The sequence below is a fragment of the Brachyhypopomus gauderio genome, unplaced genomic scaffold (assembly GCF_052324685.1).
Source record: "Brachyhypopomus gauderio isolate BG-103 unplaced genomic scaffold, BGAUD_0.2 sc71, whole genome shotgun sequence".
Classification (NCBI taxonomy): domain Eukaryota; kingdom Metazoa; phylum Chordata; class Actinopteri; order Gymnotiformes; family Hypopomidae; genus Brachyhypopomus; species Brachyhypopomus gauderio.
In genome coordinates, this window is record NW_027506892.1 from 438,003 (window position 1) to 460,556 (window position 22,554).

General features: G+C 44.5%; 2 protein-coding genes across 5 annotated transcripts; one reads left to right on the forward strand and one right to left on the reverse strand.

The window, feature by feature from the left end:
• Positions 1-2,409: 2,409 nt before the first annotated feature.
• On the forward strand, positions 2,410-22,338 carry top3b (DNA topoisomerase III beta). Of its 4 annotated transcripts, none has more exons than XM_076989893.1 (18): positions 2,410-2,672; positions 5,743-5,852; positions 7,547-7,678; positions 7,815-7,921; positions 8,168-8,242; positions 8,333-8,529; positions 8,862-9,018; positions 16,480-16,593; positions 16,745-16,835; positions 17,090-17,244; positions 17,582-17,687; positions 18,503-18,649; positions 19,097-19,270; positions 19,433-19,561; positions 19,723-19,872; positions 20,050-20,150; positions 21,011-21,212; positions 21,402-22,338. In XM_076989893.1, the coding sequence occupies exons 3-18, from the start codon at positions 7,636-7,638 to the stop codon at positions 21,884-21,886; spliced, it is 2,433 nt and encodes an 810-aa protein (XP_076846008.1). In that variant the 5' UTR covers positions 2,410-2,672; positions 5,743-5,852; positions 7,547-7,635; the 3' UTR covers positions 21,887-22,338. The 4 variants fall into 4 exon arrangements, with proteins under 4 accessions (XP_076846008.1, XP_076846009.1, XP_076846007.1 ...); XM_076989894.1 differs by having other exon boundaries at positions 5,780-5,852; XM_076989892.1 differs by lacking the exon at positions 5,743-5,852.
• LOC143491158 (uncharacterized) lies at positions 4,768-6,402 on the reverse strand. Its single transcript, XM_076989945.1, has 3 exons — positions 6,311-6,402; positions 5,851-6,084; positions 4,768-5,584 (listed from the first exon to the last, which is right to left on the reverse strand). Exons 1-3 carry the CDS (start codon positions 6,400-6,402, stop codon positions 5,365-5,367), a joined length of 546 nt encoding a protein of 181 aa, XP_076846060.1. The 3' UTR covers positions 4,768-5,364.
• Positions 22,339-22,554: the final 216 nt, after the last annotated feature.

Below are 22,554 nucleotides of genomic sequence, written 5' to 3' on the forward strand. Positions count from 1 at the left end.
TCTCCCCAACCATGACTCATCACACTACCAACAACATGACTCTCCCCCAACCATGACTCATCACACTACCAACAACAGAACTCTCCCCCAACCACGACTCATCACACTACCAACAACATGACTCTCCCCCAACCACGACTCATCACACTACCAACAACATGACTCTCTCTCTCCATCTCACAGACATGCACAGAGGACAACACTTAAATACCTGTATACAAACCCAAACAGCGCACATAATAAGAAAATCACAATATTGTACTAATTTCAACAAAAGGTATTCTAATACTGTGTTGCAAAAATATTATTAGGAGGAACTCAATCAATATAGCTCTACAAAACAAGGTCACAAAATATCAAAATATCTAGAAAGAAATTCCAAAATAAAGTGCATGTTCAGGCATTTCAAAGATCCCAAAGATCAGCCTCTTTATTGGCTGCTTCAGTGATTGTGGTAACAAATCATATTGGAGATCACTGGCAGTCTTAACCATGTAACCATGACTACAACTCTAGACAACATTGTCACATTATTGTAGAATTGTAAACCTATAAACCTATATGGCTTACATGGTGATTTAAATTCATATGCCTTCTAAAAACGTTTGTAATGTAGTAAATATGTGGTAAACGTGTTAGTTAAAACGCCTGTGTCTGTTATTGTGATCTAAGATAAAATTCTACCAGCTAAATTATCTTTCAACGTAATATATCAGGAGAGTAGAAGGAGTTTAAATTTGTTCATGTAATACACTGAAAATTGTACATTTCTGACACGACTTTCAATTGGTGTATTTTACCGTCGTGGATGGTTGAGTCGTCAGGTGCTGAGCTGTTAATTTCAGTGCATTGCTGCCATCTAGCGGACAAAAATTTTACTAACAGGTTTTACAGTCCGTGTTAAACTAGTTCCAGAAACTGTGGCTAATATTGAACGACTCATGAGTATTAGGGCACTTGTTTGTTATATGGGATGCCATCATTTGCGTTTCTGTCTGTTTTTATTTTAATACAATCATGAAAGATTTACAAAAATTTAAACCAGAATTAAATAATTATAGAATTTTAAGGCAACATGTTTAAAACTACATGCGGCAACACCAATGTGTACTCCGTAATTTCTGAATGTATATATACTGTATATATATATATATATATACAGTAAACAGTATATTACAGTATATTACCTGCTTGTGTTGCCTGTCCTTCACAAGGTCCTGTTATTAAATTTTTTATTTATGAAGCACATATCAATCAATCAATCAATCAAAGTTTATTTGTATAGCACTTTTAACAACTCAAGTTGTCGCAAAGCAGCTTTACAGGATTTACAAGGTTAACAATACTATGGGTCCAGAACACTAATGAGCAAGCCAAAGGCGACAGTGGCGAGGAAAACTCCCTATGATGGTGGGGAATAGTGTTAGGTTATGTTCTCATAAGTGTATTATTTATGGTTATTTTATTATTGTTGTTCTTGTCAGACAATAATGTCTCCACTTGTATGCAATATAGTCCCATCTTATTAAGCACTTTTATTTTGACACGTAAGGACACTACAGAAAATTAAGTTTTTTTTTTTTGTGCGTAATCATCTGTTAAAAAGGCGGACTGCTGTTTATTTTGTCCTGCTGCTGCTGTGTAGTGAAAATTGAGAAATAAATACACTACAACTTGAAGAGTGTCCAAATGATCTTCATTAACATCTTTATTGGTTTATTGAGAAAGAAAATCTACTCCTAACCGAGATGGAAAGTGAAGAACACGTTCAAGACAAATTCGTTCAAGACAGACGTTCAAGGCAACAAATAGGAAGAAACCCTTAGCATGAAGGACCTCTGTTTGAAACTTCCATGCACACATATAGGCCTATATATATATATATATATATATATATATATATATATATATATATATATATATATATATATATATATATATATACAACGGATCCTTTTTCGTTGTAGTTATTTTAGTGGTTGTGTTAACCAGTACCAACCAGTAAACCAGGTTACAGTACCAGAGCTACTATATGAATGGCCATTTATCTCATTATCAATCCTTTTTTGTTTTGGTCTTGTTTGTAGGACATTAGAGAAGCATCCTTCAAAGGGGACGTGATCTGTGCATCATCCTGGAGGATTCTGAAATGCTTTAATATTAAAGGCACTGCTTTATTTGTAGAATGAAATCAGCAACAAATTAATTCTTGTTGTTTTAACAGTGGATCGTTTATAAAGATTTATGTAAAAAAATTATTATCAATTTAGAAATAACATTCCGAACACCTAAACGTGGGATTAGGATTTTCAAACTTTACTATCAGTTGAAAGAAGACACATCTGCATTGGACCAATGTATTATCTCTGTGTATTAGCTGCCAAACAGCTGCAACTTTTATTTTGTTAAACGGTGACCCGGAAATGGAAAGCTTCCATGTGGTTAGCGCTCTAGGCAGGCTAACTAACAGGTACGACTGCTAGTGTGGTTAATATTCTAATGAATGTTTTCAGTATTTTCAGAAAGTAAGTCAGTTTTATAACTAGCTAGTCGAGCCGTTCGCCGTCACACGTCCGTGCGTTTGAGCGCCCACCAGCCGGAGATGAGGACTGTTTTGATGGTGGCCGAGAAGCCCTCCCTGGCTCAGTCCATCGCCAAGATCCTTTCTAAAGGTGAGACGCACCCGGCGCAGCTCACCTGCTCACCCGTAGACCTGCTCACCCGTACACCTGCTCACCTGTAGACCTGCTCACTCGTAGACCTGCTCACCCGTACACCTGCTCACTCGTAGACCTGCTCACCCGTAGACCTGCTCACCCGTAGACCTGCTCACCCGTAGACCTGCTCACTCGTAGACCTGCTCACCCGTAGACCTGCTCACCCGTACACCTGCTCACCTGTACACCTGCTCACCCGTACACCTGCTCACGACCATAGCTGTCGTCGTTATGGACGTTTTTCAATGCATTGCTGGTTTATTCAGTGCATAGAAGTGACATTATATTCGTAACCAAGTGCGGCTTCCTAATCAGACCTGCCTGTGAAATCTGTTCTGGGTTAAAACAAACGCAGCTATAGCAATGCAGTGGGGACATCAGCAGGGACATCAGCAGGGACATCAGCAGGGACATCAGCGGGGACATCAGCGGGGACATCAGCGGGGACATCAGCAGGGTTGCCAACTGTCACGCATTGAGCGTGAGACACACGCATTTGACCGTCTTCACACGCCACACTTCCGATATCTCACGCCGAACAAAAATCTAGTTTATTTACCTCTGATCCACATCTATGATTCAATGAGTTACTAGTCTCCCCCCCCCCCCCATCAAATCTCACTCCAAGTGATTTTGAAAAGTTGACAACCCTGCATCAGTGAGGACATCAGTGAGAACATTAGCAGTGTTGCCATAGTTACTTTGAAACAGTAATCCGACTACTGACTACTGACTACTTCTTTAAAAAGTAACTCAGTTAAGTTACTGACTACTTGCTTTTAAAAGTAACTAAGTTAGATTACTTTTAGTTACTTTCAGCAGAGGCTGATCCCCGGCCCCTATAACATGAAAATGACTACCAGTTCTGCCAATACTCACTTTATTGACATGTATTTTAACCGGAACATCAAAAATGACACTGGCTTTGGAAACTTTTTCTTGAAATAGGCTTACATGTTTTTTAAATAAATAAATAAGACAGTCTTTCTGTTCAACTCCGCCCACTTACAGGGTTGCCAACTCTCACGCATTGAGACACACGCATTTGACTGTCTTCACACGCTTACACGCCACACTTCCGATATCTCACGCCGAAAAAAAATAAATCTAGTTTATTTACCTCTGATCCACATCTATGATTCAATGAGTTACTAGTTCGATCTGGCGCCAACCACCGGCGATCGATCGATCGCGATATAACACTGAATTTAGTCCATTTTACACCCCGCCCGGTAACAATTTACGTTCGCCGCCAAGCCCCGGTTTTTTTTTCAGGTTTGACGTTGTGTTTTTGAAAGTAGACAGCACTCTGTTGCCAGCACAGAGTGTACAACGGACCTTAATGTTGTCTTCCTTAGCCGAAATAAAATCAAAATAATGCCTGTATTTCCAGCTGCTAAAGGCGAACCTCTCCTTCCATCTGACTTTGGCGCCGCAGAGCAGAGATGACGTAACCGCGTAAGAAACGTGTAGCCAAAAAATAAGAATGAATAAATATAACCTACGTTCCCCCGAAATGCAGAAATAGTAACGCACGATGTTTTAGATAAGTAACTTTAATCTGACTACTAGTTTTTAAATAGTAGTTGCGTTAGACTACTCGTTACTGAAAAAAGTAGTCCGACTACAGTAACGCGTTACTAAGTAACGCGTTACCGGCATCACTGAACATTAGTGAGAACATCCACCTGGGTCATTCCATATCAACTCAACCAATGGTCCCCACCTGACCATCTCAGAGATATTCACATTCAAATATTGCTATTTAGCCACTTTCGCAAAAGATGCATCTGAAGGGGGGGGGGGGGTTTACAAAAACGGCTGTAACTCTTGAAATATTGAACATGGAACAGAAATACTTTGGATTTTTCCATGAAACATATCTGCCTACAAATGGGGAAAGAAAATGGATTCTGAGATGGTCAAGCGGGACCAATCCAAACTTTGGTTGATTTGACATGGAATGACCCACCTGTAATGAGCAGTTAACGGTGCATCACTGTCTATATCCAAACAAAGACACACTGATTTGTGGGTGTTAAATGTTTTTAATAAATTGTAATGTACCAGATTGGTTACACTCAGGGGGATTGGGTGTCTTTATGCTCAGAATCACAAACACTTTACATGTATTTTAATTCTCAGGTCAGGAGCAGTAACATATTTACTATATCGAAGTTCACTTCTGACCTCTGACTTTGCAGTATTACTTTGTTCCTCGTCATTACTGACAACCTCACATCTTATACATCTTACAGACAACCTGACTTATTTCCTTTTAATACAAATATTCACAAATTCAGATATTCCCTTATTATGTCTAATTATCTAGTTAGGACAAATCTAGTGTGTCCTATGAACTAAGTTATAATCACAGCCCTACAGGGGAGTCAGATTCTGCTCAACACCTGACAGTCCAAGAAACCTCTGAAATCAAACAAAATACGGCGGAGAAATTCTTACTTGTAACGTGGTCGGTCAGAAACTCGCACCCGAATATTTACCATGATCTAAACAGTATTTTGTTAAATGCAAGCTTTCATCAGAATATCAGTAACACAGCAACACTGCTAGAGTTTTCTCCACGATGCTTTGATAATGGATAGTGAAGCGACACTGAAGCGGAGCGTTGAAGGACACAGTGTCCTCAGTTCTGTCGGGCTGTTGCGCATATACAGGCGATGTTAATGGACTCGAATTCGATCGAATGTATTTGGCATTCAGTGTTGAGACGCAGCACCGGCATCTTGATGGCGAGGGGGACGCTCTCCACGCGGGACGTGCTGTCCACGCCCCGACACGAGTGACTGGTCAGGCACATGGCTTCATAGATGACCTGCGGCACGCGGTTCAGGTCGATGTTCTCCCTGTAAGAGAACAAAGTAGAATCGTCCAGGATGTCCGCATGTACAGAAGCAGAAATTGAAGCCTTGGTCATTTCTGGTAATTAGGTTAAGGGCCACCTGGATCCCCGTTGTACTAATGCTGTCATAAACCAATCATGCATTTTCTATTTTGGCTGCAGTAATAAATCTTTTGTCTTTGGTGAATCCTGAGATCAGCGGTGTCAGCGAGGGACTACGGAGGAACACACACGTGTGTGTAAATAAGTGCCGTCCTGGGCGATACTCACGCGTAAGTCCACGCAGCCAGACTCCGCTCATTCAGACGGTTGGGCAGGTTGGTCGTTTGCGCGTAATAATCCTGTAGATTGGGTATGCAGACCGGAGTGGAGTCCTGTGCCACACACCTGCCCACAGCGGGACTGCACTGACCTGGGTCCAATACCAGCAGCGCCAGGCTGAGAAGACCCATGAGCTGAAGGAGGCGTGAGAGACAGATAACTGTAGACAAATACTCACTACTGCTGTTATTTCAGCGGGTTGTTTCTTTTTATGCATGTTAACTTGCACAGTTTAAGCATTTATCTTTTAAAATGGTAACACAAAGGGTTTCAGATAACTACACACTCCAGTGTGTCAGATCAATTAAGGATGAAACACAGCAGTCTCAATGCAACAAACCACAAACGTAGAGTTAAGAAATTAAACAGGCACTAAGAGACGTTAGAACGCCTTCAAGCCGCTTTAAACCTGACGTGCGTAGCTGCATCAGAACTGCGGGTCTCCCAGTCCTGGTCCTGCACTGTCCTGACGTGGCAGGGACTGACCTGTAGCGGTGACATGCTGTTGACGATCTGATGCGTGTGGAGCTGGAGAAGGTGGAGTTTGTTCTCCGTCCCCCTGGGCCTGTATTTATCTGGGGGCTGAAGAGGGGGTGGGGGGGGCAGCCGGGGGCCACAGGGCCACCGAGGACACGTGGGAGCCCCCGTGTTGGGCTCACTCACAACGGCCTTCCGTGTGCAAATGGGATCTCGGCCTTGAGACAGACGAGGCACCGGTGCATTAACTGGGGGGGGGTGCGATCTAAAGCCCCGCCTTCCCCGTGTCATTCAGAAGGTCTTTCATTCATTCATTACTTTCATTCAAAAGTTCTTCCATTCGTTTGCTGTTTTTCTCTGTCCTCTGATCTAAATGTGTAGCAGGTAATGTAAATGAGCTAGAAATGACCGGAAATCATGCAAAATTTGTCCTCTCTGTATGATAATTAAACAGATGCTGTAGCCATTCATAGATTCATATGTCAATTCAGAATATATTTCAGTCTTTGCTATTAGAACTCTGAAAGCAGCACCTGTTAATGGTGTTTTTGTTTATTTGTCACGAATGGTGTGACAAACATGAAAAACGTTTAGCCATATCCTGTATTCATCCTTAACTCTGGAGCTTCTGGTATTTCTGAAATGAAGTCAAATACTTCTCAGCTTGCCAAGGTCTGATAGAGCCAGAGAATCTGTAGAAACATTATTGTATTTTACCATAAGAATAAATGATGATGATGATAGTGACTTAGGCAACATCACACCTCCTAACTCCGTATCACCCCTTTGTATCACCCCAACATCACCCCTTCAGCCTCACAATCACTCCACACTTTCATTCACAAGTGGTGATAACGGAGTGAGGGGCTCCTTGTAGACCTAATGCCAGAAGATGTCCGGATCCACAGACGGCGTTCTCAATCTCACGCCGTGATTGGACCGCTCCCTAGCCGGCGTGCCTGAGCGCACGCCGTGATTGGACCGCTCCCTAGCCGGCGTGCCTGAGCGCACGCCGTGATTGGACCGCTCCCTAGCTGGCGTGCCTGAGCGCACACCGTGATTGGACCGCTCCTTAGCCGGCGTGCCTGAGCGCACGCCGTGATTGGACCGCTCCCTAGCTGGCGTGCCTGAGCGCACGCCGTGATTAGACCTTTTCTTGTGCTCGCAGGCAGCTGCTCCAGTCGTAAAGGTCTGAATGGAGCGTGCTCGGTACACGAGTACAGCGGGAGCTTCCTGGGCCAGAGCGCGCGCTTCAAGATGACCTCGGTGTGCGGCCATGTCATGAGCTTGGACTTCATAGGCAAGTCTTTATCTTCATAGGCAAGTCTTTATCTTCATAGGCAAGTCTTTATCTTCATAGGCAAGTCTTTATCTTCGAGTCTTTCAGGTGTTTAAAAAGGCAATTTTCCAATGAATGACTTCATCTCCTACAACAGGGAAGTACAATAGTTGGGATAAAGTCGACCCTGCTGAGTTGTTCAGTAAAGCACCGACGGAGAAGAAGGAGGCCAACCCCAAACTCAGCATGGTCAAGTTCCTGCAGGTGAGAGCGCCCCCTGCTGCCTGACCTGTCTACAACACTCCACGAAACAGTGGAATATAGGTCTAACTGTGTGAAGGTCGTGGAGCCTCCTGCTCGTGCCTTAGTCCAAGTTTATTAAAGCCATGGTAACATGTCACAGGACTCACGCAGCAGGCGTTTTAGTGATTCCTAAAATGAATCACTGACTGCAGCTTTAAATGATGATTGAAGATGAGCTATTTGGTCTCATGTCGCTGTCGTCCGCAGGTTGAGGCAAGAGGTTGTGACTGTGTGGTTTTGTGGTTGGACTGTGACAAAGAAGGGGAGAACATTTGTTTCGAGGTGGGTCCAGTGCTGAGCTGACGGTCGGGCCTCTCGGGCCGACGTGCGGGACACGGGAGCCGCGGTCACTCACGTGTGCTGTCTGTCCAGGTTCTAGACGCCGTCCAGCCGGTGATGAACATGCCACAGGGCGCAGAGCGGAGCGTCTACCGGGCCAAATTCAGCTCCATCACGGACAAGGACATCTGCAGCGCCATGGAGCACCTGGGGGAGCCCAACAGGAACGAGGCTCTGTCTGTGGACGCCCGGCAGGAACTGGACCTGCGCATCGGCTGTGCCTTCACGCGGTAAACAGTACCGCCACCCGTCTAGACCGGGGGGGTGGGGGGGGGGGGGGTGGACCGATGTTTCTGCACTGGGGGGTCTAGAGTGTTTAGAACATTTTCATTATGCCATGCTAAGCATTAGTAGAAGCAGAAGTGGCTTGAGTGGTTCATGAATTGTTTAGTAGTTTGTTTGTAGTTGTTTGGTGTGTTGTGTGTTTTCTGTGTGTATTTGTGTACAATGAACTTTTAAAAATCTTCATTCAGTCCTAGGGTTAGGGTTAGGGTTAGGGTTAGAGTTAACCCTAACTCTAGGTCTGTGACCCTGATTCACTTGATGTCTCCCATGATTTCAGGTTCCAAACTAAGTACTTCCAGGGCAAATATGGGAACCTGGACTCTTCTCTGATCTCGTTTGGCCCGTGCCAGACGCCAACGTTGGGCTTCTGTGTGGAACGACACGACAAGATCCAGTCCTTCAAACCCGAGATGTTCTGGGTCGTCCAAGCCAAGGTCAGCGTCCATGTTAGTTTTTGTTGTAAAAAACGTGAAGCTGTGGGTTTCATGAACATTTGGGCCAGTGAAATCTGGCTGAAAAGCACGTTCAGCCAAAAATTCATTCCACTCAAAAGCACCACAGAGCGCCACAGGAGGTCATTCCTCCCTGTGGCCATCAAACTCTACAACTCACTTCACGTATAAATAAAATGTATATGTGCAATAACAACATATATACAGTAGATTTCAGGGATCTGGACCCATACGATTGTAAAGCTGCTTTGTGACAACGTGTGTTGTGAAAAGCGCTATACAGTGGGGAAAATAAGTATTTAGTCAGTCACCAATTGTGCAAGTTCTCCCACGTAAAAAGATGAGAGAGGCCTGTAATTGACATCATAGGTAGACCTCAACTATGAGAGACAAAATGTGAAAAAAAATGTGAGAAAATCATTTTGTCTGACTTTTAAAGAATTTATTTGCAAATAATGGTGGAAAATAAGTATTTGGTCAATAACAAAAGTTCATCTCAATACTTTGTTGTATATCCTCTGTTGGCAATGACAGAGGTCAAACGTTTTCTGTAAGTCTTCACAAGGTTGGCACACACTGTTGCTAGTACAGTGGGGAGAATAAGTATTTGATACACTGCTGTTTTTCAGGTTTTTCCACTTGGAAAGCATGTAGAAGACTGTAATTTTGATCATAGGTACTCTTCAACTGTGAGTGATGGAATCTAAAACAAAAATCCAGAAAAATACATTGTATGATTTTTAAATAATTAAATTCCATTTTATTGTGTGAAATAAGTATTTGATCACCTATCAACCAATAAGAATTTTGGCTCTCACAGACATGTTACTTCTTCTTTAAGAAGCCCTCCTGTTCTCCACTCATTACCTGTAATAACTTCACCTGTTTGAACTCGTTACCTGTATAAAAGACACCTGTCCACACACTCAATCAGTCAGACTCCAGCATCTCCACAATGCCCAAGACCAGAGAGCTGTGTAAGGACATCAGGGATAAAATTGTAGACCTGCACAAGGCTGGGATGGGCTACAGGACAATAGGCAAGCAGCTTGGTGAGAAGGAAACAACTGTTGGTGCAATTATCAAATCAAATTTTATTTATATAGCGCTTTTTACAACAGTTGTTGTCACAAAGCAGCTTTACAAGTGCCGAGTCCTAGCCCCCAGTGAGCAAGACAAGGGCGACAGTGGCAAGGAAAAACTCCCTAGTTTTTTGCATGAGGAAGAAACCTTGAGAGGAACCAAGACTCAGGGGGGGAACCCATCCTCCTCTGGCCGACACCGGTCACCATGACAACAACAACAATAGACAGAATGTAGACAGAATGTAAAAGATGGAATAATGTCCATTTAGACAGAATATAAAAGATGTAATAATGTCCATCATGGTGTAGGCATCCGGTTAGGCAGGAGGTGGCCGGCCCAGGATGGATCGCTTGTCTCTCCTCATCTCATTATTCCTCAAGCAGGCGGGCAGCCATGTGGAGAAATGAAACAGGGAAAATTAGCTCTGTATGAGGACATGTACAGGACAGGTAAAATTATAAACATTTCTGGAGTGTGGCAGCAACTCCGGCACTAAGTTAAATTATTACAGCCTAGCTAAAAAAGGCAGAACCAGAAGGTAACATAGGCTTGGGGGCATTCTGAGACAATGGCATCCGTCCACTGCACTGTCAACAAACTTGAGTGACCACGAGCAGTGACAGGATGACAGCACCAGCACCCCAGTCTACCATAAAACCCTTCGTCTATGAACCCCTGGATCTGTACCTTTATCTAAGGGGGATATTAATTATCAAACGCTAGACTAAATAAGTGGGTTTTCAACCTAGATTTAAAGATTGTGACTGTGTCAGAGTCCCGGACACATTTAGGAAGATTATTCCAAAGCTGGGGGGCCTTATAAGAAAAGGCTCTTCCCCCTGCTGTTACCTTGTTAATTTGTGGAACTAATAACAGACCAGCACCCTGTGATCTTAGTTGACGTGGGGGTTCATAGTAGGAAATAAGTTCCTGGAGGTATTCAGGAGCAAGCCTGTGTAGTGCTTTATTTGCTAATAATAGAATTTTAAAATCAATACGAAATTTAACTGGGAGCCAATGCAGGGCTGATAGGACTGGTCTAATATGCTGAAATTTTCTAGTTCTGGTCAGAACTCTAGCTGCGGCGTTTTGAACTATTTGAAGTTTATTTAGATTCCTATTTGAACATCCTGACAGTAGTGAATTGCAGTAGTCTAGTCTAGAGCTAACAAAGGCGTGCACCAATTTTTCTGCATCATCCTGTGATAATGCATTTCTTAATTTGGCAATATTGCGGAGATGTAGAAAAGCTATCCTAGTAGTGTTATCTATATATTTATCAAATGATAGGTCAGAGTCGAGTATGATGCCTAGGTTTTTGGCTACTGTGCCAGGTGTAATGGGATAGTCTGCAAGATTAAGCATTAAATTTGGAATTTTCTGTCTTGCGGCCTTAGGGCCCACAAGGAGAACTTCTGTTTTGTCCTCATTTAATTGTAGGAAGTTTAGAGACATCCAGCATTTAACATCTCTTACACAGGCCTCAATTTTTCCTAAACTGAGTTTGTCATCGGGTTTGGCTGATATGTAAAGTTGAGTGTCATCCACATAGCAGTGAAAATTGACACCATGTTTGTTTATAACTGTGCCCAATGGTAGCATATATAATGTAAATAATAGTGGTCCTAAGATGGAGCCTTGCGGGACCCCATATTTAACCATTGTAAGTTTGGATGAAATATTATTGAGCTCTACAAACTGATAGCGAATTGTTAAGTAAGACTGAAACCATGAAAGGGCTGTGCCTGAGACTCCAACCCAGCGTTCTAACCTTTCTAGCAAGATCCTATGATCAATTGTGTCGAAAGCTGCACTAAGATCAAGAGGCACTAACAGTGATACATAGCCTTGATCTGATGCAAGGAGGAGATCATTTGTTACTTTAACTAATGCTGTTTCAGTACTGTGATGGGGCCTAAAACCAGATTGGAACTTTTCAAATGTTATTCCTATGCAGATATAGGCATAATTGCTGGGCAACAGCTTTTTCTATGATCTTAGATATAAATGATGTGTTTGAAATGGGTCTATAATTAGATAGCACAGTCGGATCAAGATTTGGTTTCTTGATCAGAGGTTTGATAATTGCTAACTTACATGATTTGGGCATGTGACCTATTGTAATGGATGAGTTAACTATAGTTAGAAGAGGTTCAGTTACAGCTGGTAATACCTCTTTTAATAACTTTGAGGGAACTGAGTCTAGTGTGCAGGTAGTACAATTTAAGGAAGAAATTATTTTCTCTAATTCTGATTTTGGGAGTGGATGAAAAGCATCAAGTTTTTCTCCCGGTAAGTAATTTAAATCAATATCAACCAAACCAGATGACATACCAGTTGTATTGCTAATAAGGGGTTTTATATTTTGTCTAATATTCTCTATTTTATTATCAAAGAAATCTATAAATACATTACTAGTGAGGTTTACTGGAATCTGAGGTTCTGTGCCTGCTTGATTTTTTGTAAGTTTAGAAATAGTATTAAAAAGAAATCTAGGGTTGTTTTTATTTTTCTCTATCAGTGAGGCTAAGTATGCTGAGCGTGCTTTAGTGAGTGCCCGTTTGTAGTCAATAATGCTATCCTTCCAGGCACAGTGGAATACTTCCAATTTAGTAGATCACCATTTCCGCTCTAATTTACGTGCTATTTGTTTTAAGTTTCTAGTTTGGTCAGTGTACCACGGGGCGAGCTTTTTGGATCTAGCTTTTTTATATTTTAGTGGAGCTACTATATCTAGAGCTGATCTGCAGGTATTCTCTAAGTAGTCGGTTAGACTATCTAACTCTCCTGGATCGGATGGCGAGTGGGCTAAAGCAGTTAAGTCAGGGAGGGTTTCAATAAACTGTGTTGCTGTTGATGAATTTATCGAGCGCTTTATACACTGCCAAGGAGACGGGCGGGTATTTATGTTAAGGTGAAAATCGAAGGCAACAACTGTTGGTGCAATTATTAGAAAATGGAAGAAATGCAAAATAACGGAAAATCTCCCTCGGTCTGGGGCGCCATGCAAGATCTCACCTCGTGGAGCATCAATGATCTTGAGGAAGGTGAGGAATGAGCCCAGAACTACACGGCAGGACCTGGTCAATGACCTGAATAGAGCTGGGACCACAGTCTCAAAGAAAACAATCAGTAACACTCTACGCCGTCAAGGATTTAAATCCTGCAGTGCACGCAAGGTGCCCTTCCTCAAGCCAACGCATGTCAAAGCCCGTCTGAAGTTTGCACATGACCATCTGAATGATCCAGAGGAGGAATGGGAGAAGGTCATGTGGTCTGATGAGAAAAAAATAGAACTTTGTGGTTTAAACTCCACTCATCATGTTTGGAGGAAGAAGAATGATGAGTACAACCCCAAGAACACCATCCCAACCGTGAAGCATAGCGGTGGAAACATCATTCTTTGGGGATGCTTTTCTGCAAAGGGGACAGGACGACTGCACCGTATTGTGGGAAGGATGGATGGGGCCATGTATTGTGAGATTTTGGCCAACAAACCTCCTTCCCTCAGTAAGAGCACTGAAGATGGGTCATCAGAAACCTGACGGCTCTGGAGGAGATCTGTATGGAGGAGTGGGCCAAAATCCCTGCTGCAGTGTGTGCAAACCTTGTCAAGAACTACAGGAAACGTCTCATCTCTGTAATTGCAAACAAAGGTTTCTGTACCAAATATTAAGTTGCTTTTTCTGGTGTATCAAATACTTATTTCACACAATAAAATGGAAATTAATTATTTAAAAATCATACAATGTATTTTTCTGGATTTTTGTTTTAGATTCCATCACTCACAGTTGAAGAGTACCTATGATCAAAATTACAGTCTTCTACATGCTTTGCAAGTGGGAAAACCAGAAAAATCAGCAGTGTATCAAATACTTGTTCTCCCCACTGTATGTTGGCCTATTCCTCCATGCAGATCTCCTCTAGAGCAGTGATGTTTTGGGGCTGTCGGCGGGCAACACAGACTTTTAACTCCCTCCAAAGGTTTTCGATGGGGTTGAGATCGGGAGACTGGCTAGGCCACTCCAGGACTTTGAAATGTTTCTTACGAAGCCACTCCTTTGTTGCCCTGGCAGTGTGCTTGGGATCATTGTCATGCTGAAAGACCCAGCCACGTTTCATCTTCATTGCCCTTGCAGATGGAAGGAGGTTTGCACCCAAAATCTCACAATACATGGCCCCATTTATTCTTTCATGTACACGGACCAGTCGTCCTGGTCCCTTTGCAGAGAAAACAGCCCCAAAGCATGATGTTGCCACCCCCATGCTTCACAGTTGGTATGGTGTTCTTTGGATGCAACTCAGCTTTCACTGTCCTCCAAACACGACGAGTTGTGTTTTTACCAAATAGTTCTACTTTGGTTTCATCTGACCATATGACATTCTCCCAATACTCTTCTGGAACATCCAAATGCTCTCTAGCAAACTTCAGACGTGCCTGGCTTAAGCAGGGGGACACGTCTGGCACTGCAAGATCTGAGTCCCTGGCGTCGTAGTGTGTTGCTGATGGTAGCCTTTGTAACGTTGGTCCCAGCTTTCTGCAGGTCATTCACTAGATCCCCCCTTGTGGTTCTGGGATTTTTCCTCACCGTTCATGTGATCATTTTGACCCCACGGGCTGAGATCTTGCGTGGAGCCCCAGATCGAGGGAGATTAGTAGTGGTCTTGTAGGTCTTCCATTTTCTGATTATTGCTCCCACAGTAGATTTCACACCAAGCTGCTTGCCTATTGCAGATTCAGTCTTCCCGGCCTGGTGCAGGTCTACAATTCGGTTTCTGGTGTCCTCCGACAGCTCTTTCGTCTTCACCATAGTGGAGTTTGGAGTGTGACTGTTTGAGGTTGTGGGCAGGTGTCTTTTATACTGTTAACGACTTTAAACAGGTGCCATTAATACAGGTAATGTGTGGGGGAAAGAGGAGCCTCTTAAAAAAGAAGTTACAGGTCTGTGACAGCCAGAAATCTTGCTTGTTTGTAGGTGACCAAATACTTATTTTCCACCATTATTTCCAAATAAATTCTTTAAAAGTCAGACAAAATGATTTTCTCAATTTTTTTTTCACATTTTGTCTCTCATAGTTGAGGTCTACCTATGATGTCAATTACAGGCCTCTCTCATCTTTTTAAGTGGGAGAACTTGCACAATTGGTGACTGACTAAATACTTATTTTCCCCACTGTATAAATAAATTTAGATAGTTTTAATATGTGCAACACAAAACGTGCAATAACACTGATAATTTCACCACTGCATTTGCCACTTTACTCTTATTATATGTTTATATATGTGTATATATAGATTTAATAGATATATTTAACATACAGTTGTGCTCAAAAGTTTACATACCCCAGCAGAATTTTTGCTTTCTTGGCCTTTTCTCAGAGAATACTAATGATAACACACAAACCTTTTTTCCACTCATGGTTAGTAGTTGGGTGAAGCCATTTATTGTCCAACCACTGTGTTTTCTCTTTTTTAATTATAATGACAACCAAACACATCCAAATGACCCTGATCAAAAGTTTACATACCCTGGTGATTTTGGCCTGATAACATGCACAGAAGGTGACACAAATGGATTTGAATGGCTACTAAAGGTAATATCCTCACCTGTGACCTGTTTGCTTGTAATCAGTGTGTGTGCATAAAAGCTGAGTGAGTTTCTGGGATCCAGACAGACTCTTGCATCTTTCATCCAGCCACCGACGTTTCTGGATTGTGAGTCATGGGGAAAGCAAAAGAATTGTCAATGGATCTACGGGAAAAGGTAGTTGAACTGTATAAAATAGGAAAGGGATACAAAAAGATATCCAAGGAATTGATAATGCCAGTCAGCAGTGTTCAAACTGTGATAAACAAATGGAAAATCAGGGGCTCTGTAAAAACCAAACCACGGTCAGGTAGACCAACAAAAATTTCAGCCACAACTGCCAGGAAAATTGTTCGGGATGCAAAGAAAAACCCACAAATAACATCCGCTGAAATCCAGGACTCTCTGAAAACTAGCGGTGTGGCTGTTTCAAGATGCACAGTAAGGAGGCACCTGAACAAACGTTTTTGTACGTTTTTGTACGTTTGTGTGTTATCAAACGTACGTTTGTGTGTTATCATTAATATTCTCTGAGAAAAGGCCAAGAAAGCAAAAATTCTGCCGGGGTATGTAAACTTTTGAGCACAACTGTATATTTTATTTTTATGTATGGAATCGGGCAACTGTAACATCTGTAGTTTCCCCTCGGGGATCAATAAAGTATTTTGATTCTGGTTCTGATTCTAATTCTGAGTCTGATTCTGATTCTGATTCCGTTTGTTCACTTGTTCATTCATATTTCTTTTTGGATGGTTGTTTATGGATCCAGGTGTTTCGAGGGAAAGAGACCCCCCTCACTTTGGACTGGGACCGCGTGCGAGTCTTTGACCGCGAAATTGGACAGATGTTTGTCAATATGGCCAAGACAGCCAGAGAGGCCCAGGTGTGTCCCGAACATCTTCGCTTACACCACAGAATCAAATTCATTTAAAATCTGTAATTAATTTTAGAATAAGCAGTTATTATACATAAACCCATAGCTGTAGAATCAGAACCCAGCCGGTGGAGACGTAAGAGTGATGATCTCTCCGCAGGTTGAGGCGGTCAGTAAGAAGGAGAAGGCCAAGCAGAGACCTCTGGCCCTCAACACGGTGGAGATGCTGCGTGTGGCCAGTTCTGCTCTAGGTGAGAACATCTCCACCTCCAGTCTCCGTTTCTGTACTTAAATTAACAGCTTTACCCAGTGTGTGTGTGTGTGTGTGTGTGTGTGTGTGTGTGTGTGTGTGTGTGTGTGCTTGTGTGTGTGTGTACGTGTGTGTGTGCTTGTGTGTGTGTGTGTACGTGTGTGTGTACGTGTGTGTGTGTGTGTGTGTGTGTGTGTGTGTGTGTGTGTGTGTGTGTGTACGTGTGTGTGTGCTTGTGTGTGTGTGTGTGTGTAGGAATGGGACCTCAGCATACCATGCAGATTGCAGAACGCTTATACACTCAAGGCTACATCAGCTACCCCCGCACAGAGACCACACACTACCCTGAGAACTTTGACCTGAAGGCCACACTCAGGCAGCAGGCCAACAACCCTTACTGGGCTGAGACTGTGAGCTCCATCTTCATCTTCATCATCCTCAGACTCCTGCTCCACAGAGCCATTCTCCCCCCAGTCACCCCCATGATGTGTGTGTGTGTACGTGTGTGTGTGTACGTGTGTGTGTGTACGTGTGTGTGTGTACGTGTGTGTGTACGTGTGTGTGTGTACGTGTGTGTGTGTACGTGTGTGTGTGTACGTGTGTGTGTACGTGTGTGTGTGTGTACGTGTGTGTGTGTGTACGTGTGTGTGTGTGTACGTGTGTGTGTGTGTACGTGTGTGTGTGTGTACGTGTGTGTGTGTGTGTGTGTGTGTGTGTGTGTGTGTGTGTGTGTGTGTGTGTACACAGGTGAAGGTTTTGCTCTCTGAGGGTCTTAACCGTCCTAGGAAAGGTGCAGATGCTGGAGACCATCCTCCCATCACCCCCATGAGGTCCGCCTCCGAGAGTGAGCTCGGTATGACCCCGCCCCTTCTCCCAGCCCCGCCCCTTCTCCCAGCCCCGCCCCTTCTCCCAGCCCCGCCCCTTCTCCTGACCCCACTGTAGGTGGTATCAGTAGGGTCACCCATATAAAAACTAAACCCTCTGAAGTTACACTTGAGAAAAGATTGTAGATAATTATAATGTGGGTAGCTATCAAAATAGTTATAATATAGGTATTAAGATAAGTATGGCATAGTTATTAACTACACTATAATTATATTAATTATAATGTAGATGTTAAGGTAATTATAATTATTTAATCTGAGATATAACATTACTGATATTTCATGCTAGGTAGCTTGTTTGGCTTTGGGTTGCCCACAGTACAGTAATGTACAGTAATGTAACTAGAGTAATAAGTACAGAGTAATATAAGTAGAGTAATTACACCACTCCTCATCATTGTTAATCTTGTCATTAGCCCACATTTAAAGCCTGTAGCTTAGATGGATTTTTGAACTCTCATAACCCACCAGAATAAACATTGTGCAGTTGTTTTCTGTCTCGACTCTCGTGAACTTCTCTGCGTGTGTTGCTAACAGATTGGCTCAGTCAACCCAGGAGTGAGAATCTCTCTTAGCTTAGCATGTGACAGTGAGGATCCCTGCACCGGGACTGTGTCCTAGTGGAGGATTGAGCATGGCTGTGCGTGTCTGCGTGCGTGTCTGTGCGTCTGCATGCGTGTGTCTGTGCATGTCTGCGTGCGTGTCTGCGTGCGTGTCTGCGTGCGTGTCTGCGTGTGTGTCTGCGTGCGTCTCTGTCTGCGTGCGTGTCTGCGTGTGTGTTCAGGGAGTGACGGCTGGCGTCTGTACGAGTACATCACACGCCACTTCATCGCCACGGTGAGCCATGACTGCAAGTTCCTGCAGACCACCATCTCCTTCCGCATCAGCACCGAGGGCTTCTGCTGCACTGGCAAGACACTCATCTCGCCGGGTATGTGCCCCGCCCCACGTCCCGCCCCACGTCCCGCCCCACGTCCCGCCCCGTGTCCCGCCCCGTGTCCCGCCCCGTGCACTCAGACCTGTAGTGTGGACTCCAGTGAATCTGTACAGAATGATGGCTTAGTAAGAATTGCCTTGTGAAAGCGTGCGTGTGTGTATATGTGTGTGTATATGTGTGTGTGTGTGTGTGTGTGTGTGTATATGTGCGTGTGTGTGTATATGTGCGTGTGTGTGTGTGTGTATGTGCGTGCGTGTGTGTGTGTATATGTATGTGTGCATGTGCGTGTGTGTGTGTGTATATGTATATGTGTGCGTGTGTGTGTATATGTGCGTGTGTGTGTATGTGCGTGCGTGTGTGTGTGTATATGTATGTGTGTGTGTGTGTGTGTGTGTGTGTGTGTGTGTGTGTGTGTGTGTGTGTGTATTCTACCTACACCAGGTTTTACAGAAGTCATGCCATGGCAGGGTGTCCCGCTGGAGGAAGCGTTACCTACATGTGAGACAGGAGACACCTTCACCGTGGAGGAGGTCAAACTGCTGGAGAAACAGACCAGCCCACCCGACTACCTGACGGAGGCGGAGCTTATAACGCTCATGGAGAAACACGGCATTGGTGAGAGAGGGAGGTGGGAGGAGTTACAGCAGGTGTACAGGGAATGAGCATGCGTGTATATATGGGTACACGGGTCACATGACTCTTCATTTGAGCGTGTTGTTTGTATGTAGTTGTATTTAGTCGTGTGGAGTCGTGATTGCTTTGCTGATTCTTCTTCAGGCACAGACGCCAGCATCCCTGTACACATCAACAACATCTGTCAGAGGAACTACGTCACGGTGGAGAGCGGCCGACGCCTGCAGCCCACCAACCTGGGTGTCGTCCTCGTGCACGGCTACTACAAGATAGGTGAGTGGGGGGGGGGGGGGGGGGGGGGGGGGGGGTTCAGGTCCACGCTGCGGTGGGGGGGTCCGTCTTGGTTGGTTGGCAGACGTTTGGTGTGTGTGTGTGTGTGTGTGTGTGTGTGTGTGTGTGTGTGTGTGTGTGTGTGTGTGTGTGTTGAATGACAGACGTAGAGCTGGTGTTACCCACCATCCGCAGTGCGGTGGAGAAGCAGCTGAACCTCATCGCTCTGGGAAAGGTCAACTTCAACCAGGTCCTCCAGCACACGCTGGACATCTTCAGAAGGAAGTTCCACTACTTCGTCGACTCCATTGCCAGTAAGCAAACCAAAAATGACAAAAACAAACAGGCTATATAACATATACAAGGATGTTTTGGGACAGTTGGGTTGTTCTGTCAGTGTGTTCTCATAACTGGTCTTGCCATCGTAACACCCATGTCGGTTATGACCACAGTAATATCACCCTTATGTTGACGTTTGCCGTGTGGTGCAGGTATGGACGAGTTGATGGAGGTCTCCTTCTCACCAATCGCTGCATCAGGGAAGCCCCACTCGCGCTGTGGGAAGTGCCATCGCTTCATGAAGTACATCCAGGTCAGATAGGGGTCACTTCTGACCTCACAGGGGTCGTAATGTTCCCTCAGGTGCTTTCAACGTGTCGTTAGGTTGAGCTGCAGAATTACAGACGTCCCTTCTGAGTTCAAACATGCCGTTTGTGTTCAGGCACTAAGCTTTCATGTGACTGCACATATGAGTGTGTGTGTGTGTGTGTGTGTGTGTGTGTGTGTGTGTGTGTGTGTGTGTGTGTGTGTGTGTGTGTGTGTGTGTGAGTGTGTGTGTGTGTGTGTGTGGATGTAGATAACTGATGAAACCTGTGGTAGTTTTGACTAAATTTCATTTTTTACTTCTGTTAATTTCTCCAAAAATGTTGAAAAATAGATCAAACCTTTCACATGAATCACTTCATCAGAATCGCAGTGCTGCAGGAGAACTTCGTTCATTGGCCGTTAGAGAACTCTCCGGATGTTTGACGTGTCCGGGCCCTTTAGGCACAGGAAGTGATGCGTTTAGATGCATTTAGACGAGTGACTCTTGCGGTAGGCAGCGTTGCTAGACCAGATAGTACAAGGTCGGTTCCCAGGGAAACGCACACACTGCAGTCCTGACTAACTCGGACGTCACGCTGGATAAGAGCTTTAAATGTAACCTAAGTGCATGTGAGGAGCTACGGTTCCGCTCGCCAGAGAAAGACCCAGAAATAACACCGTGTTTTTCATCGCTCTGCTCATGAATTAACCATCATACTCCACTGTGACTGTGCTTTCGGTATTTGGTGATTTAATTGGCCCGTTAAATAGCAGCGCGCTGGATTGGTGACGTGAGACGTGAGTGGTCATAGACTCTGTGACTCCGTGTTTGTCTCATCCACGTCTCGTCTCTCCTGCGTCTCCCAGGCCAAGCCGAGTCGTCTGCACTGTTCACACTGCGATGAGACGTACAGTCTGCCCCAGAACGGTGCCATCAAGCTGTACAAGGAGCTCAGGTGTCCTCTGGATGAGTTTGAGCTGGTGCTGTGGACCTCGGGCCCTCGTGGCAAGAGCTACCCGCTGTGCCCCTACTGCTACAGTAACCCGCCCTTCAGAGACATGAAGAAAGGTACTGCAGCCTGACCATCAACACGTTTGGCAGCTCAGAAATGCACATGATCTAACAACAGATGAAGTGGTATTTGGTTGTTTGATTATTCGTTCTTTCTCGGTCTCAAATCTCTGGCCCTGCAGCCACAAAGTTCATGTTCTCCATCTAAACACCTTCCTGCCTCCATCTGCCCCCTCCGTCCCGCAGGTCTGGGCTGTAACGAGTGCACCCATCCGTCCTGCCCGCACTCCCTCCACTCGCTGGGGATCGGGCAGTGTGTGGAGTGTGAGGCGGGCGTGCTGGTGTTCGACCCCAGCTCCGGGCCCAAGTGGCGTATGGCCTGTAACCGGTGCAACGTGGTGGTGCATTTCTTCGAGCACGCCCACAAGGTGCAGGTGACCCAGGACAGCTGTGAGTCCTGCGACGCCTCCCTGGTGATGGTGGACTTCCACAAGGCCCACTCGCCCCTCCTGGACGGGGAGACCCAGCACACCGGCTGCGTGTTCTGCGACGCCGTCTTCCAGGACCTCGTGGAGCTCAAGCACGCCACCATGCGACACCCTATGCACACTCACAGAGGGGGCGGGGCTCGAAGGGGGAGGGGGCGGGGCAGAGGGAGGCGGCCTGGTGGACGAGGGAATCCTAAAAAACCCAAAGACAAAATGGCGGTTTTGGCAGCGTACTTCGTGTAGGGTGAGTGTGTCTATAGAGTGTGTGCAGCACTGAAGGGAACCGAAACTAAACATTATTCTTTGGGTGTCTTTATAAAATGGGCAGTAACATCAATAAAAGTTTTAAAGTACGTTTATGGATTGTGTCACTTTCTTTTTACATTTTCTGATATTGGCTGGGTTTTTGTTTTTGTGTTTTGGAGTGGGACTCCAGTTTTTAGCAAGTGCAAGAATTTTCTAACTGGGAAGCCTGGATACTGTTCGATTCAGGTTACTATTAGAAAACCAAGCATCAGGGGCCCAGATTAAGACTGGATTAAGACTAGATTAAGACTGTTAGATTTCTGATCATGCTTCTGTTTCACTGTTCTTGGTCTCGTTTACCATGAGTGTCTCTCATTGCGGTAACTACAGCATGTAGCCCTGTAATTTCCACACATATATGTGCAATAAAACCTTCCTCCAGAGTTGGTTCACCTTTGTGTTCTGCAAAATGTATATAAAAATTCATGTCTAAGTAAAGCTTATTGATTGTCCCTTTAAGTTCAGTAAAACTACAAATGAGACTACCATGATACAGGACGTGTTCTATATTGTCTTATTTGTAACGTTTGACGGTGTTGAAGCCAGTCCCGTTACCGAGAGTGGCCACTAGGCGCAGGTTCCGAGTGTCCCGTTTCCTTTTCTAG